The 18,397-nt window shown below is 36.8% G+C and overlaps 2 protein-coding genes across 3 annotated transcripts in view; both read left to right on the top strand.

Moving 5' to 3' along the window:
- The window catches only part of LOC131813650 (ligand of Numb protein X 2-like), a 156,498-nt gene that overhangs the window by 57,873 nt on the left and 80,228 nt on the right, over positions 1 to 18,397 (top strand). The window contains exon 8 of the mRNA XM_059144010.1: positions 16,318 to 16,458. Coding sequence (XP_058999993.1) covers positions 16,318 to 16,458 — 141 coding nt within the window. The remainder of the gene's footprint in view (positions 1 to 16,317; positions 16,459 to 18,397) is intronic.
- Positions 1 to 18,397, top strand: part of LOC131813467 (ral guanine nucleotide dissociation stimulator-like) — a 161,632-nt gene that overhangs the window by 102,220 nt on the left and 41,015 nt on the right. The gene's annotated exons all lie outside the window — the stretch shown is intronic.

Raw genomic sequence — 18,397 nt, 5'->3', positions numbered from 1 at the left:
GTATTTCCTCATTTAATAGTTTGGAATAGCTACTACTTCCTAACTTGGCCTTGAGTATACATAATGCTTTGAACATTTAGTATTAGCTGTGGTGTGGTGATGGTACTGGTGGTGCAGGTGGTACTAATGATGTCAAGAGCATCAGCATGAGTATGAGTAAGGCATTCAGTGGGTGATAAGGTGAAGCTGACTGGCAGGTATAGTAACATGTTCTTGTATGACCTGATAAGTGCTCTAACATGTATGAAAGGCACCAAGGGAAGTAGAGGAAGATAAGAGTAGAAGTTTATTTTGGGGGCAGGAAACATCATTCCTGATGGAGACGTGCAACAGCCCAGTCATAAGGGGACTCAGGGAAGTAGGAAAAGTTCTTGGTTAGAATTTAGGATTCAGAAGTGGGAATGGTAGGGAGAGAGGGGGTGTGAAGAGCAGATTGGAAGTAGATAGGAAAGGTGGTTGTGTGCCACGCCTTTTGACTCTAGGGTAGAGATAGTATAGAGCTAATGAGAGCCTTCAGTCAGAGAGAATCACCAGGGTATTATTTTTTGTTGGTGTTCTCGCTTCTTCTTTTTTAAAGTAACTGAAATAATTCCAAGAATAGATTAAAGTTTAGAGGGACTGATAGCACAGAAACAAATTAAGAGGTTATATTTGTTCTTGAGAAGAAGATGACATGAGCTAAGCGTTTTGAGGATGCTCGTAATCCAGAGCTATTTCTGCAGTAGAATCAGCAGGATTCGTGGCTAGTAGAATGCAGGAGAGAGAAGGGATGTCAGGGGTGATTATGGTTTCTGGCATGAGCAACTGAGTGGACCACGGCAGGGGGTTTAGGAAACGTTTTGTGTAGGGAGGCATAGAGGCCGATAGTTAAGGGACATCCCGGTAGAGCTAACCAGTGGAGACTCGGGTAGGTGTAGATTTAGACCCGTGTTGCCCTAGCTGAGATTCTGTAGTTGGGAAGTATGGGAACAGGCCTGGAGCCGTAGGCAGTATCACTTAAGAACTGAACAGAGGAAGGAGATGGACAAAAGCAGACCGGAAGGAGTAGCCAGAGTTGACAGAAGTACAGGAAGAGGAAACAGTAGAGAATGGTGGTTTAAATAGCGTTGGAGGGGAGGAATATTTTTCTGTTGAGTATAGAGCAAAGGAAGGGTAAGTGCTGTTGTAGGTAAATCCAGGGGTAGAACTGAAATTGGATTTCAATATGACCACATTGATGGGACTTTTTCTTGCTTTTCCTAAGATCATAGCATCCTCTTTTAATTATTCATCATGATTTGGCTCCAACTTCTATATTTTCCTTTTTCATACTTACCCACATATCCTTCTAGCTACAAAAGTAGGGTCACGAACTTTTAGGGATCCTGATTGATGTAAGACATATACATTCATGGTAAAATAGGATTTGTTTGTTTGTTTGACTCAGGAACGCCAGCTACTACATCTGCGTCTACAACAGGTTTCAGTTTAGGATTCAGTAAACCTGCCGCATCTGCCATACCATTTGCTCTCCCTATTACTTCTACCTCAGCTAGTGGTCTTACTCTTTTGTCTGCTCTGACGTCAACTCCAGCAGGTGAGGCAGAATGGAAAAAGTCACGTTTTGTGGTTGAATTTTGTTTTTTTGTTGGCTAGTGATTATAGGGATCCACGTTATTCAAGATAACTTCAGTTGTGGAAAGTTTTTATTTTAATCACTCAGCAATTAGGATCCTACAAAGATCATCATTGGCTCTAAAGCAGCAGGAGCCATCCTGGAAATTGATCTCTGTTTACAGAGCAAAGCAGGGACAGGGTGAGAGGTAAAATGTAAAACTATTAATATTCAGTTTGTTTTCAAGGAGCATATTGGTGACAAGAAAGGATAAAGAATTTGCATCAGCCTTGCCTGCCTTAGGATTCATTCCATTTTGAAGGCGAATTTGGCATCCTGGATTGAAAACTCTTAATTATTCTCTGGAATCCATTACCTTATACCATTCTAGTGTTACCTAGAACTCTTATTTGTGTCACTAGCGTTTGCCTTACGGTCTTATTTCTCTTTATTCTTAAGTATATGTAATTTTATCTTTAGCAAGTAGTTTTTTAGGAAAAACTAGAGTGAATTTTGTCTTGGACGTAGGGCTGTCTGTTTTCGTGGTGGTGGGGAATGTTTTGTATTTTCTCCAGTGTTCTTAGAAATGATGTTTCTTTTTGAAGCCTTACCGTTTTACTTTCTATAGCATCTACAAGATTTACCCTAAATAATTTGGGTGAATCAACAGCTACAACTACTACCCCATCAACAAGCCTTTCCTTAGGGGGAGCCTTAGCTGGTTTGGGAGGTTCACTCTTCCAGAGTACAAATACAGCCACATCAGGTAATTAATGGTATTCATTTTCCGAAATAGTAAATATTTATATTTAAATTTACTTTATCTGTATTTTGACCTTTGGAACAGACCACTTTGTCTCTTTAACCTGAATGTTTTTATTTAGTATGAAAACTGAATTATAAAATAATGGTTTTCATGCATATTTGGACATCTTAGCCATATTGTAGAAAAAAAGTTTTCTGCTTCTCAGTATTGACTGACTATATAAAGAAACAAAGAAGGGCCTGTTTAAGGAGCCTATAAACTATTCTAGAGAAATTTATCAATAAATGGAAGTTGTAGAATCTTGGATCATTTGGTATCTAAGTTTGTTGCAAATCAACTTGACCTTTCAAGCCCTGGTTTTAAGAATGGCTTTCCATTACAGGCATCAGGAAAGGGTATTAGCGTGCTTCGAAGAAAAGGTTTTAGAACACAAGTATTAAATTTATTCTAGTCAAGCAAAATACTAAAGTATCAATTCAATTGGCAGAGAATACTTCATATTTTCCATCTTGGATTGATTTTTCATTTCTTTCTTATTTTGAAATTAGCTTCATGTTAAGGATTCTGTCGATGTTTTGAGTATTAAAATATACTATAAATGTATTTATATATAAATATAAGTGAATAAATAATATAGGAAACATGATACTATATATAATGTAATATAATACCATGTAGGATTGAGAAGAGCTTCCCTCTGATTTGAAAACATTGTATAATTATCTCACATCGCAATATAATATCAATAATTTCTCTTTAACAATTTATGTGTTAGGAAAAACATATGTTTTGGCATTGAAACATGTGAAAATCATAGCATTCCCAGTAATACATAGGTTCATGTATAATGGCTATTTAATATCAGAAGTTTTACTCAACACCTCCTAGGTGTCTAATACTTGGTCATGTGGGAGAGATGAAGGAGTATGACCTAGTGTTTTCTATTAAACAGCTCTTTCATGTCCTCCGTTCAGGTACTAAATTTAGTGAAGAAACTCTGGGTCAGTGGAAGGGGAAAAAAGGAGTTGGTGAAGATAATCTGTAAAAATTTGTAGCATTCAGGTTTGCATTATCTTTCAGATACTTGTCTTTGTCACTGTAGTCTCACCTTGTAGGTATTCAAAATATCTCCTAATAACTGAATCACTGGATGACTGTAACATACATTTCTTTGTAGGATAAGTGTTTAAACATCTCTCCTAAAGAGTCCTATGAGAGCAAAACACAAAAATAACAGAAAGGGGAGGTGGAGGATTGTTTTTGTGTCTTTCTAAGGAGTTTTTAGGCCTGCTACAATTTTTCTTAGGCTCTAGACACACATCAGTGCTTGATTTATGGTTGTGCTAACTAAACATACCCCTGTATTTTTTTTTTAATGGACATTCATTTAGCTATATTTTTTTTCACACATTGTCAGTATTTAAATCCACTCTTCATATATCCCCTGCTTTTATTCAGTGCCTCTACTGTTTCCTCTGTTTAAAGTAAATAGCATCTGTCCAAAAAGAACTACCAGTTATGTGAGCTTGGTAATGCATGGCCTTAGATGATTTACCAATGCGTGGTCTTTAAAATTTTGCTATTTGATTTACAAGCATACCTTCATGACTTAAGTTTAACTGTAGTTTAGCCCCTTCAATTCCTTTTGTCAGTGAGGTAGGATTTAAATAAATGAAGTCTATTTCTTTCATTAAATATTTCTTGAAAAAGCTTGGGAGTATGAAATTTGATGTTTGAACTGTAAGACTTCTAACTCTCAGTTCTTTAGATTTCATGAATAATGAAACTATTTGCTTTATAAGATTTATAATATTTGCTGAAATCTTATAAATCATTACCGGATTATTTTATTATGTAATTTATTTATCTGTTAACAGCTGTCCTGAGGTATAATTGAGAAGTAAAAGTGTAAGATATTTAAAGTGTAGAGCATAGTGATTTCATATATACGTGCACATTGTAAATGCCCATCAAGTTAATTAACACATCCAATACTTGATAATTTAAAAAGTATCCAATTACAAAGCATGACTAGAGGACAAGAAGTATTCACCTGGAAATATACAAACTAAAACTGCTTTTTCAGGAGGATTTAAAAAAAACAAGTAGTATGTTCACATTTATTGAATTAACAGATAAACTCTGACCTTTTTAGTAAAGACAAATTAATAGACCCATAAACACAGAGAACTGATGGTTGCCCGAAAGGGTAGGGAGGACAGGCAAAATGGCTGACGGGGAGTTGGTACAACCTTCCAGTTATGGAATCAGTCACAGGGATGGATATAATGCGTGGTATTGTAATAAGGTTGTATGGTGACAGATAGGGTAGTGACACTTGTGGTGAACATAGCATGTGTAGAGTTTTCAAGTCACTGTTGTACACTAATGTGACATTGTGTGTCTACACTTTAAAAAATTACCTAAAACGTAAAGAAGTTAAAATTATATTATCCAGAGTACATACACCATTAAATCCCAGCTTTAGACTTATTCCATGTTATTTGCTTAAACCAATTATGAAGAAAAATGGGATCCAGCTTGAAAGCATTTGAGAATTTTGTCCATTGAGGGAAAATCATTGTAAAGACTTTGTAAATTATATTTGGTTTATTTGTAGGACTTGGACAGAATGCTTTAGGCTTGACTTTGGGAATCACAGCAGCTACTTCAACTGCAGGCAATGAAGGTCTTGGTGGTATAGATTTTCGTACCTCATCAGATAAAAAGAGTAAGTAATGTTCTGTTCTACCAGTAACTTAAATTTCTATGTCAGTAAGATTTTTAGTTACATGTTCAGTAGTAAAGTTTTTACTTTTACATTTACTTTATATCTCACAAATTTTTTGTGTATTATGTGTTTAAGATTTTATTTTCATAGAAAACTGAGTTTTGTTTATGCATACGGTTATGTAGCTATCAGTGTGTGTATTAATATATGTTCTTAAGTTGGGATCATGAACACATGTATGGTATATAAGTTGATACTTGAACAACATGCTTTGAACTGGTTAGGTCCACTTATATGTGAATTTTTGCCAGTAAAAGTGGAGTCCTGTAAATGTGTTTTCCTTACGATTTTCTTAATATTTTCTTTTCTCTATGTTATTTTATTGTAAGAATGCAGTATGTAGTACATATCACATACAAAGTGTGTGTGAATAGACTTTATATTGTCAGTAAACATTCTGGTCAGCAGGAAGCTATTAGTAAAGATTTTGGGGAGTCAAATTATGTGTAGATTTTCAACTGCCTGGGTGTTTAGGACCCTTAATCCCTGCATTGTTCAAAGGTCAACTGGATTGCTTTGTAACCTGTTCTTTCTCATATGTTATATCACCAATATTTGTCAGTTCAGTAATACTTTAGGAGTGTTTTATTGCTGCTTAAGTCAGCTTTATGAATCGATACATCATTAATCAGCCGTCCTTCCATTATTAGTGTTTGTATTCAGTTCGTATATTTTAGGAAGTATCAACATATTGAGCATCTTTATGGGGAGGGGCAATGTGGTATTGTAGCTTAAGGGGATAGACTTGAGCTGAAATCTGGCTTCAGATCCCCTCCACTGTTGATAAGCTCTGCGACCTTGTTCAAGTTATTTATCCCTCTGTGTTTAGTTTCTTTATCTGTAAAGTGGGGGAAAAGAACAGTAACTACTTGACATTGTTGGTCCAAGGATTACAGTTTATAAGACTTCAGTAGAGCCAGGCACACAATGAATGCTCTCTATGTGTTTGTTTTTCTTATAAATTTTCATTCATATTTTTGATTATTTTTTAAAGACAAATACCTAGAAACTGAATCACTGGCTAAAAGAGAGGGAGAGTTTTGGAGACTCTTCGTAAATATTGTAAAATTACTTTCTAGAAAGAGTTTACCAATTGATTACCCACCAGCCAGTATGAAAATGCCCTTCTCACTGTGCTCTTGCAATGCTGAATATTCTTGTAATATTCTTGTTAAAAAATTACCAATCCAGATTCATTTTGAAAGATGTTTTAGTTTTGTTGATTCCCTGTGCATGATTTTTTGTTTTGTTGATTCCCTGTGCATGATTTTTTGTTTTGTCTTGCATTGCCTCTTCTGCCTCTGATGAAAGCATGTTTCACGTATTGCATTGAATCCTCTGAAGAACTTAGAATGAGTAACAGATGAAGGAGTCCATATATCTGTGTAGGAATTTTTTATTTGGATGTGGTTTTTATTATGTAGACGATTCTAGGGTGAAGTACTGTTTTAAAAGCTGGCTATCATAAAATCCTTTTAAACTTGGAAAATTTAGGATAACTTTGAATGAAAATTGATTTTTATTTTATATTATTATTTTTTTTAAATTTTATTTGACGGAGAAGAAGAGACAGCTAGAGAGGGAATACAAGTGGAGAGTGGGAGAGGGAGAAGCAGGCTTCCTGCTGAGCCAGGAACCTGATGCAGGGCTTGATCCCAGGACCCTGGATCATGACCTGAGCTGAAGACTGATGCTTAAGAACTGAGCCACTCAGGCGCTCCGAAAATTGATTTTTAAACATAGGGGTCTGTCTCTTGTTTTTACTTAGTTTTCTTTGTAGCCGCATCAAAATTAGAAGAAATTATCTTAGATGTTTTAGCAGCTTTTTTTATTTATCAGCTGAAGCAGTCTGGTACCCTTGAACTACTTTGATTTTAATTAGGAAACTGGTTCTCTCTTTATTGTAATTGCTTTTAGGCTCCACATGAAAGACTTGATTGACGCAAAGGAGTAAGAAATATAAGGAGTTAATCTCCCTTCGCCCCCCCGCCCCCCCGCGCCATTCCACCTTCCCCCATTGTCTTCCTCTTGTGTTGTGCCTCAGAGTTGAACCAAAGGAGTATGTAGAATAAGTGCACATGACCTGATATAGCACATCCAGTTCCTTTTAACCTGCTATACGTGTCCAGGGGTTCTTTATTAATCTAAAGGATTTCTCTGTTTCCCTAGCTTCTGCCTCAGTTAGCCTGGACCTGCTGTATTGGGTTTGATAGATGAAGAGGGGTAGGAAGCAGTGGTCTATAAGTGGAGGCAGCATGGAGTAAGATCTAGAGACAAGGATGATCTTTACTCTTTTGAAGAACTGCTGGAAAACCGGCGAGCTGCAAAATGGGAAGATCAGATTCCAGATGTCATAAAGGGAAGGGCCATGTATGTCATCTTAAAGAGTTTTGTAATTACACAGAGGACAGTTGAGACCCACTAGGGGTTTGATGTGAATAATAGGACATGAGATACGTGTTTGAAGAAGAGCATTCTGGCAGCCATGTGGAAGATAATGTGCAGGAGGGTAGGAACAGAGGTGGAGTGCTGACAGTGAGCTTTGACAGCAGTCCACAGGTATTACAGATGCCAAGCTAGATGGACTAGTCAGGGCCCACGGTCGGCCAAAAACAGGCCTACGTTTTCTATACGCAGGTTTGTGTGTATAGAGACTTCTGTAAATATAATAAAAATAGAATATCAAAGAGGGAGCAAAATAGGATGCTAATGAATAAAAAAGTTGAAGTCTGTGGGAAAAAAATTAAATCCCTCCTTTATCTTACTGTGTCTCGTCCAGTCAAAGGCTTGCATCTGTAGAACATGGATATCAATTTCAGAAATGTTAAACTATGAAAGAGAAATATCAACATACAAAGTAAGGAAAAATAAATTGTAGTTAGATTAAAAAGGTAAACAAAAGAAACCCTATGGACAAAGGCAAAAGGTAAAGGACAGGTTGGAAGTAAAATACTTGCTGTTTCGATGCTTTTTTTTCTTCACATTTTAACATCCGAAATTGAGATGTATCTTGAAATGAAGGTCTCATTTTAGAAATAGACACATAAAGTATATGTATGAGATAATTAATATGCTTAATGTTGAAATAGCTCTGAGAAGTCAGTGAGAAACATACCTCAGATATACCTCAAATAGCCTGAATAGACCATTCACTCAAGGAGAAATAGACTTGTCTAATTAATATTTGAAATGTTTTACTTAGTACTGTCAGAAATATGAATTTAGATGATAATGAAGTGGCATTTCTCACCTCTGTACTGGCAGTGATTGTTTCAGAAAAATGTCCATTGTTGTAGATGGTGTGACAGAAAAATTACTTATTCGTAGTAGGTGGGAAGATAAATTGGAACAGTTGTTTTAAAGGATCAGTTGATAATACCTAGGTTTTCCTTGATGTAATCTTTGACCTATAAATTCCTATTTTTGTGGAATACAAATAAAGTCATGCACAAGTATTTGGAGATAAAGGCATTCACTGTAGCAGCATTGTTTATATAGTAAAGGCGTATATGTTAAGAAGAGGGTTGGGCATAAAGGTTCTGATACAGCTATGTCATCAGTATTCTGTGGTCATTTAAAACCATGTTAAGTGACATGAAAAAGACTTAATTTCAACATCCTGAGAAAATATGTGCACATAACTTATGGTCATCCCCATCACGTTTAAAAATGTGTGTGTAGGGTGCCTGGGTGGCTCAGTGGTTAAGCCGCTGCCTTTGGCTCAGGTCATGATCTCAGGGTCCTGGGATCGAGTCCCGCATCGGGCTCTCTGCTCTGCAGGGAGCCTGCTTCCTCCTCTCTCTCTCTCTGCCTGCCTCTCTGCCTACTTGTGATTTCTCTCTGTCAAATAAATAAATAAAATCTTTAAAAAAAAAAAAAATGTGTGTGTAAGTGCCAAAACGGGTTGAAAGAGGAACCATTAAGGTTCTGTGATGGGATGAAGTTTTGTGTGTTCCTCTATTTTCTTCATTAAGCAGGTCTTATTTTGCAGTGTGAAGTAAATTCTGGGAAAGCAGAAAGTGAGTCACTGCATTTTGCTGATGGAGCATTTTTACTTTTCTACTTTTAGACATACACTAATAATGATAACCACTAAATAAGTATTCATGAGAAAGCTGTTGATCTATCTGCACACATTAAAAACATCATCTTAAAAAATTGCTGCTCTTGTAAAATATTTAGAGACATCTAGGTAGTCTGACATATTTTAGTATTCTAAACTGATAGAACCTAAGAAAGCATCCAATAGAACTTGCAGGAGGTCAACTGTGCCAAGCAAGAATATTTTTCATAGAAGATATTTGAAAGAGGAAGAATCTTGCCCTTGAAAGAAAGAGATACAAATTAGCTACGTAACTATCTGTTTATGTGTATACAAACATGTCCCCATAGTATGTTGTTTGGAGTTTGTGACAAGTGACCTCACATGATGTCTACGAGGCTGTCCTAAAAATGCTTAGAAGTTTCTGTTTATACCTAAGTTTGTGTTAAATTAAAACTTGAATTTGGAATACATTGTTAAATGACCTGTTTTTACATAAAGCTTCTTGAATTTTCTAGGTGATAAAACAGGAACAAGACCAGAGTAAGTTTACAATTTAACTTTTAAAGTATTTTATTTGAAGAATTTTATTTGTTAATTTATAGGCAGGTGGTCTCATCGGAACTAAAACTATATAGACATTTAGAAGAAAAATTCTTTGAATCAGTTTTTGTCTAAAGTAAAATAATAAACATATGCTCTGGAAAGATTTTGGAAGGTCAGATCTTTAATTTTTAATCATTAGGAAAGTTTATAACCAATGCTTTCTGGATACTTTATGCTCAGTTTTAGGTATATATACCTTTTCTATATAAACTACTATACCAGTCCCATTTATTTTCTGATGATGAAGAGGGAGAAAAGCCTCTATCTATATACATCAGATCAGTTTGAAGATCACTATTTTTACTAGCACTTACATTTTCTCACCTAATTTGTATTACATTAGATAAAACATGTGTAAATAAATGATCAAGTTCATGCCTCCAAAATATCTTCTGTATACTTTAGCCCTATTTCATAAATGAGAAAGCTGTAGGAGACTGAGGTTTGCTTCAGGTTCTATCAAGGAAGTAGTAGCAGATCTGTGACTGAATTTTAACTCATAATTCCATTACACCATGCCACATTTCACCTCTTCCTATTCTCACTAAATATTTATGATTCCCTTAGTCTATCCCTAGGTTTTATTTTGTTGAAGAATAAATTGAAATTCTAAAAATGAAGTAAAATATAATGAGAATCTCATTATGAGAAGTTTGTAGACTTTCTTTAATGAATGCTTTAATATTTTTGAAAGAAATAAAAGGTCAGTCATAGTTTTTGAGCCAGGGGAACTTAGTTCAATATTTAATCTCTTGTATTTTCTAATTTTTTTCTTAAACATTTGGTCAGATGCATTTATGTGTACTTCTGATAGGTGCCAGTCCTTTTAGAAGAGAAATCTCCCCGTCAGATGAATTGTTAAAACTATTGTAAAGGTCCGGAAACAACATTTTTTTATAAAGAGATTTGAAATCAACCATAAGAGCTATAAATGGGGAATATTTGTTTTACCTCCTCCCCTTTAACACTTCCGTAGTGGAACTCAGCTGTCAGCTTTTTAGAACCTCAATGGCTTTAATCTATCTGTGGCGTTTTTCTCAGGGATAGTAAAGCACTGAAGGATGCAAATCTCCCTCCTGTCATCTGCCAGGATGTTGAAAACCTCCAGTAAGTGTGTCAAATGTAATTAGATATATCATGTTGAAGAATGTTAGAATCTATTTTAAGGGGAACATCTCTGTTGGTAAAAATTTTAATATTTTTATAAACAAAGCAGAATAATGGGAATTAAAATTCTTTTATTGTCAATCTGAGAAAAGCATGTGAACTGTGGATGAATTTTTAATATTTCCTTTTTAAAAAACACTAGGACTCTGACCAGCCTATAGTAAATATACTTTTTTCCTTTAGGAAAAAGGTGTATTTTTTTGGAATTCAGTTTTATGTATCTTTTTAGGAAATTTGTGAAGGAACAGAAACAGGTACAAGAAGAAATTAGTAGAATGTCTTCAAAAGCCATGCTTAAAGTACAAGAAGATATTAAAACTCTGAAACACCTTCTGTCACTGACTGCCAGTGGATTACAGAGGAACACCCTCAGTATTGATAAGTTGAAAACAGAAACTGCTCAGATAAACTAACTTAAAGTAATTTTATTGTAGGATTTTGTTTCATTTTATTTAAGTCTTATAGGTTATAAGACTTGATATAGATGTACTGTAAGAAAACTGTATAGCATGTGTGCTTTTTAAAAAAAGATTTTATTTATTTAAGAGAGAGAGAAAGAGAGCATGAGATGGGGGAGGGTCAAAGGGAGAAGCTGACCCCTTGCTGAGCAGGGAGTGAGTTGCAGGACTCAGTCTTGGGTTTCAGGATCATGATCTGAGCCAAAGGCAGTCGCTTGACCAACTGACACCCAGGAGCCCTAGCTTGAGTACTTTTAAGTTGCTATGATACTAGTAGTCACTAGTTTGTTTTGAGTTCTGATTATTTATGAGGCAGTATTTTAAGCAATTTATATTAGTCCAGTTTAGTTTTCCTGACAGCTCTATGGGTTACAGCATTGAATTTTAGAATTCAGAAATCATGACCACCTCTTTTTGGCTCTCAAATGCACTCTTGTCCACAAACAGCCTGACTCTGCACTAATCCTTGGTGCTACCCTCTCCCTCTTCTCTTTAAAGAGAAAGAGCTACTCCAACAAATGAACTAGCTTCGGGCAAGATGATATTGTGTTAGAGGGCATACTGATGAGCGTGAGATGGCCAGAATTCCACTGTTCGTGTGAATTTTAGGTGTATGTGAAAATTGACCTGGATATATGACCCATACTAGTGTAAGTGGTACTTGAAGCTAAAAGAATGGATATTTAGGAGAGCAGAAATAGGCATGAATGAGAAAAGATATCTTCCAGGAAACCAAGCTCAAGGACTCTTGCCTCCTCGATTTCACTGCTGGGTCCTTCCGCACAGTCTGTTGGTATTCACCCCTTCTCTTTTCCCTGCCATCTCTCTGGTCTGTGCCCTCACTGCTTCATGTCTAACCCAGGAGAATCAAAACCCCTGCTTCCCTACTCTGCTCTGAACTCCGGTATGACATTGTCCGGTTAATTCACCTGTGACTCTGCTTTCCCTGGATAGATTGGACCAGAGAATCAAGTCCATACTGATTAATCTAATAGTCCAGGTCCTCTTTGATGTCTTACACAACCTGTCCCCTCAGCCTTCACCCTTGCTTTTTCTTTCAGCTGTAGCCATCGGTGTATTACTGAAACATCATAGGCATGGTGGTCAGAGCTGAGGGTATAATTAAGAGCAAAAAGCAAGCCCTGCCCTCATAGAATGTATAATGTAGCAGAAAAGCCAGACATAGCAGTCTCCTTGCTTCCCTCCACGTTCTAGCCTGTCCCCATTGTGCTACAGCTTCCCCACCTTCATCCAGAAAGCCCTGCCCTGCCATTTTCACCCATTCAGACCTCTTCTCACACTAAGTGCTGAAGACATTCCTTCTCTTCACCACTGAATGCATAATTGGTCACAGAGAGTTATTCAAATGCAGTGTCTTCCTTTGGGGATGGCAGCCGCCATTAGTACTTACTGTGGGACAGGCTTCTCACAGAGCTGTGCCTGGAGTTGATACCCAGGACATACTTGCTGAGTCAATAAAAGAATGGATTTGGTTATGATATCCTGTTGGGAATAGCTGTCTTCTTCATTAAAACAAAACTTAGAACCTCTAGGATTTTTAGTTCTTCTGGACTAAAATGTCCAGACATTTAGAAATGTCTGATCATTTCTCTTGAAGACAGACAAACTAGGCTCCAAGAGCAGCAAGGATTGACCTTTCCACTGGGGGTTCCTGGCTTTGGTTTTCACACCCATCCGTATTCTGCCTCTTGTAGTTTGTGATTTCCAGTTCGACACTTGGGCCCAAAACCCCTCCTTCATTGCACTTGGCCTAACTGACACAGACTCTCCACTTCACCTCCATACAAGTGGGGAAAATCAATTTTTATTGAGAAGAACTCATTATCTCTGTAGTGCCCTTTTTATAAAGCACTCAGATCATTTCAAACACATCATAACTTGTGTTCTTACAGTATCCCTGTGAAGTAAAGATGGTTTTTATTAGAGAAAAAAATTTTTTCAATAAGAGCATTAAAATAGGTGAAGTAGAGGGGCACCTGGGTGACTCAGTCATTAAGCATCTGCCTTCGGCTCAGGCATGATCCCAGCGTCCTGGCATCTAGTCTCACATCGGGGCTCTCTGCTCAGCCGGGAATCTGCTTCTCCCTCTCCCACTCTCTCTGCTTGTCTTCCTTTTCTTTCTCTCTGTCAAATAAATAAATAAATAAATAAAATGTTTAAAAAAAGGAAACAACTTTAAAATTTTTTCTTAAAAATAAGAAAGAAAAAGTAGAAAACCATTTAGAGGAGACCTTCCAGTTCTATAACCTTCCAGAGCATTTAATGATATGGGTATCTCCTACAGTGATAGGGGTGAAACAAAGATGTGTATGGTGTTTTATTTTGTTTTGTTTTGTTTTGTTTTAAGTAAGCACAAGAAAACACTCTGACATAGAGGAAACCAAGCAGTAACATAATCGAGCATCAGGAATTAAAGTAGGTTGATAGTCACTGAGAAATGTGTATAGTAAACAGAATTAATAATGAAGATTTAAGCCACTGTGTAAGAAAACCCAAATTTAAATCCCAGTTAAGTTATTCCTTTTCACAAATGTTTGGTTCATTATAACTATGGGCACACACACACCCGGTAGGCATCTTGCATTAGGAGGGAGATTCAGGCATTGGTCTCTTGTTCCAGACTTGAGGTTTAAAAAAATTGGATACAGATACTTATATATGATACCAAATATAATATATTGCTCAAGTTGTTTCTTTGTGAAAAACATCTTAATGTTTTGGATTCTGAGAACAACATGTATTCCATGTCTGAAAAGGAGACTAAGGAAGGCAAAATACAGAAAATGAAGAAGGAAGTCAAAATCACTGTCAGCCTAAAGTCCATAAGATAGTGACATTAAAGTTTTGAAGAACATCGTTACAAACATTTTTCTGTATATGCCTACAAATAAATAGGTACCTATTTACGTAGGTACTGAGACATGCACTCAGCTTGCAAATTCTGAGTTTGCCACCCTTTCTTTATGTCAGCTGTACGGTGTGGACTTCTTACCCTGAAAATAGATGCACATGATATAGCTGTATAGTAGACGTGTTGTGCTAAAACTTACGTAAACACTCCCCTGTCAACAGACTTTAATGTTTTGTTTTCAAGTTTAAGACATTTTGCTAAACTTCCCTCTAGAAAGATCGTACCAATATATACTCCCAGCAATAGGGCATGCCACTATTTTATGAAATGCAGGTATTGTCGTTTAGGCATCCTGCAATTTTAAAAATCTTGACTTTACCAGAATTCTTTTGTTGTGCTTGAAACCCTGAAGTGTTAGATAGGCAGTTGGCCTAAAGCCAAATGTTGGCCCATCGTTTAAAGCTTATATGTCCACTTCCATCACACACCCAGAATTTTGTCTTTTAAGAAATCAAAAAAGATCAGGGATTTGTTTGTTAATAGGTTTGCATGAGCAGGGGTCTTCCCATAAAGCTAAGTTACTGGTTATAGAGTATTTGGTAGTGGTGAGGGTTAGGCAGTAAAGCAAACAATTCTTAATATTGAAATGAGATCACAGAGGGGCCTCTCATCCCTCACACCGTGTGATCTACTACTCGGAAGTGTCAGAATCTCAAATATCTGGATTATAAGCGTTCTACTTTGGCATTTACCTGTTAGATCAAATCCCCAGGCTCTGGCCACATGAGAAGTGTTATTCTTTCAGTTATTTGAAGAATTGTCTGAAACTAGTTTAATGAAATACTTGAATAAGTAAGTGACTTTAATAGGGCCTTAAAATTGGTTATCACTCAGGCACTTGGGTGGCTGAGTGGTTCAGCATCTGCCTTCGGCTCAGATGCTACATCGGGCTCTCTGCTCTGCGAGGAGTCGGCTTCTCCCTCTCCCTTTGCCCCTCCACCTTGCTCTCTCGCTTTCACTGTCAAATAAATAAATAAAATCATTTTTTTTTAAATTATGGTTTTCACTCCTTTTCCAACTTGAGAACTGAAACTGGAGTGCTTTCTTAACATTAGTGACTGCAGTCATGGGGGAGGGTTCTACTTTCCACCACAGCTTCTTGAAAGCAGGCTGTCAAATTTTCCCATAGAAATGATAGTAAACTTGGAAAGTTGTAGTCTTGACCAAGAATCAGCATCAAGTAGACCAGGCCTGTACGTTAAAAGCAAAGATAAAATAGCTTTAAAAAGTATAATAAATGTGAATCTGTGTTTCAGATCTAGATCTATAAATACAGATAATGGACCTCTAAAAACGTGGTTGTCATCACCTCTAAAATTACATTTATGTGTGAGTGCTCATATGACATATATACGCACACAATTTGTAATGTATATAAATACTAATCCTATTTTACAGGACCTTTGTTATCATTCTTTTCAGGACTGTTTAAGCTGATCCCTATTTTCGATTCGAAGCTGTAGTATGTGGAAACAGAGCTACATGTAGTTTCATTGATTATCACTCTCAAAGTAGCCATCTTGGAATTTATTTCAGAAATCACAAAGGATTGTAATCCAGTTTTGAATCCGTTCGTCCTTTTATCTTCTTTGCTCTCTTTCTCTCAGTGCCAAGGCCAGTTTTGCAGGGGAGGGAAGTATAAAAAGACAATTACCCTTTAAGAAATCATGGGGAGATCAGAACCCAGGCTTTGCTTTGGTTATGTCCTTGGTATTTCCAGGGTTAGGGAAGGCTTACCCAAGAGGTCTGTGTGTGGCTCTTTTACCTGCAGAAGTTTTAAAGTATTAGCTCCTGAAATGAACTCCCTCGTCTGCCCCACCCCCAGCAGGGTCCTTCAGTCCCCACTCAGGTGAGGCTCTGATACAGCGATGATAAGTGCATTGAAAATGACCCTCCCTATAATTTTTTTAAGTGAGAAGCATCATTAATGACTGGTGATTATATATGTGTGTTTTCTCCAGGCTAGTGGTGAGAGGGTGGATTTAACAATTGCTAGGCCGGGGAAATCTCAGCCTGGTAACCCTGTCCAGGACGCAGGAGCTCAGAGTAGCAGCCAGCAGCATGCACAGCCACTGTACCACAACAGTCCCAGCTCACAAAAGGTGAGGCCTTGAGTTTGCATGTTTTCATTCATCTGCCCTCAGGGAATCCTTGTGACAAACTGGTAAGATTTAAATGAGGGCTGTTCCTCTGTTGGAAAAGGTGAACTCAGGTGTTTGGGGGTGTGGAATATGTGTTTGGCTACTTTGAGAGTCCCTGTATAGTCTGTTCCTCAGCCAGTAGGGGTGGTTTCTTAGTAAGAAGGTCCCTCTGCCAGATTGATGAGAAGTGTTTGATCTTCTAGAAAGACTTCTTTGTTTGGTCCTGCTTGAAAGTGGGATTTATCTTGGTTTGCTCATTCAGTTGTAACAGGAGGTTATGTAACTGAAAAAAAGACAATGACCAACAAGTCCATACTTAGCGGTTGGGCAGGTTGCCTACAACAACAGAATTCCCTATGTGAATATGAAGCATAAATCATACTTTCTGATAGGTACATGCAAAACACATAACGCATTTCTTTTTATGTTCCAGTTCATAGGAATACTACGCTAGATCATTTTAAATTCCCGTATGTTGAGCTTTTTGCTGCATCTTTCATATTTCAGTGCTTTTATAATATATTCCTAGGTCATTTATCTGTGCCAAAAATTCTGATGCTTTCTCACTTTGGATGCAGCAATTAGTAGAAGTCAAAAAACAGTGGCACTTTACTGTGTTCTCAGTATTATTTACTTCATGTGATCTTTCATTTGAACTCAACTTCTAGTAGGCCAGAATTTTTACAACGATGCTATTTACCAACTGTGTGAAAATCACACATCGGAAACTTCCTATAGTTTTTTGGTTTGTTTGTTTGTTTTTACTTCCTATAGTTTTTAAGTAGACCAGTAAATAAGTATTTTTTTAGCAAAGCAATTTAATTTTACTTAAGGAGAATGACTTGAGAAATACATGTTTAGCTTAAAGTGGCTTCTTTTTTTTTTTTTTTTTTTTTTTTTTTTTTTTTTTTTTTTTTTTAAGATTTTATTTATTCATTTGACAGAGAGAGATCACAAGCAGGCAGAGAGGCAGGCAGAGAGAGAGGAGGAAGCAGGCTCCCTGCTGAGCAGAGAGCCCGATGCGGGGCTCGATCCCAGGACCCTGAGATCATGACCTGAGCCGAAGGCAGCGGCTTAACCCACTGAGCCACCCAGGCGTCCCTTAAAGTGGCTTCTTAATGTAAGTACAATTTGAGAGAATAACTCTGTAAGGTCACAGGAGCCCAAGAAAGCATCATTTAAAGGCACAAGTATTTTTGGCCCATCAGGTTTATCTGGTTTTCTGAGCTGAAGTATACACTTGTCACTGGTCTTTGTACAGCTAAAACTATAAGAAATTATAAGCACAAACTTCATCTTATTTTTGAACAGAAAACGAAATGTGTGAAGGGAACCTATAATTTTGCTTTCACAATGATGACTACGAAAAGCAGTTATTGTTTCGAAAAGGAATTTGAATAGGAGTTGTTCATATCACTGGTCCTTGCTTTACAAGTTACATATATATACATATTCCTAAAGAATCCTAATTAAGGCAAAAGTTGGTAACTGAATCCATGAATTCTACAGAAAGTGGAAATATGGGTGCTCAAAGACTATGCTACAAATTTAAGACTGTTTTAAGAACTACTTAACCGTTTCAGCGTTCATATAGAGGACAATTTATGTCCTTTTGTTTGTTTTGGGCACATATATTTTTCTTTTTACTAGTTCCTCTTCCTTAATTTTAAGTGGTGGTGTTTTAAATAGCAATGCTGAATTCTTACTCTAGGTGCTCTGTAAACCTGCTTGTTAGAACAGCCACATGAAATGTAATTTTAAGCATTAATTTAGCAATTTACCATTAACATACAGCATTTGTGATGTCAAATCCTACTTTAAAAAAATAAAGGTCTCCTAGGGAAAACAAATACAAATTCATCAAAACAACCTGTTCAGAGGATAATCATTGTTAAAATTA

Source organism: Mustela lutreola, chromosome 13 (genome assembly GCF_030435805.1).
Source record: "Mustela lutreola isolate mMusLut2 chromosome 13, mMusLut2.pri, whole genome shotgun sequence".
Lineage (NCBI taxonomy): Eukaryota > Metazoa > Chordata > Mammalia > Carnivora > Mustelidae > Mustela > Mustela lutreola.
This window is presented reverse-complemented; position numbering and strand designations above follow the sequence as displayed.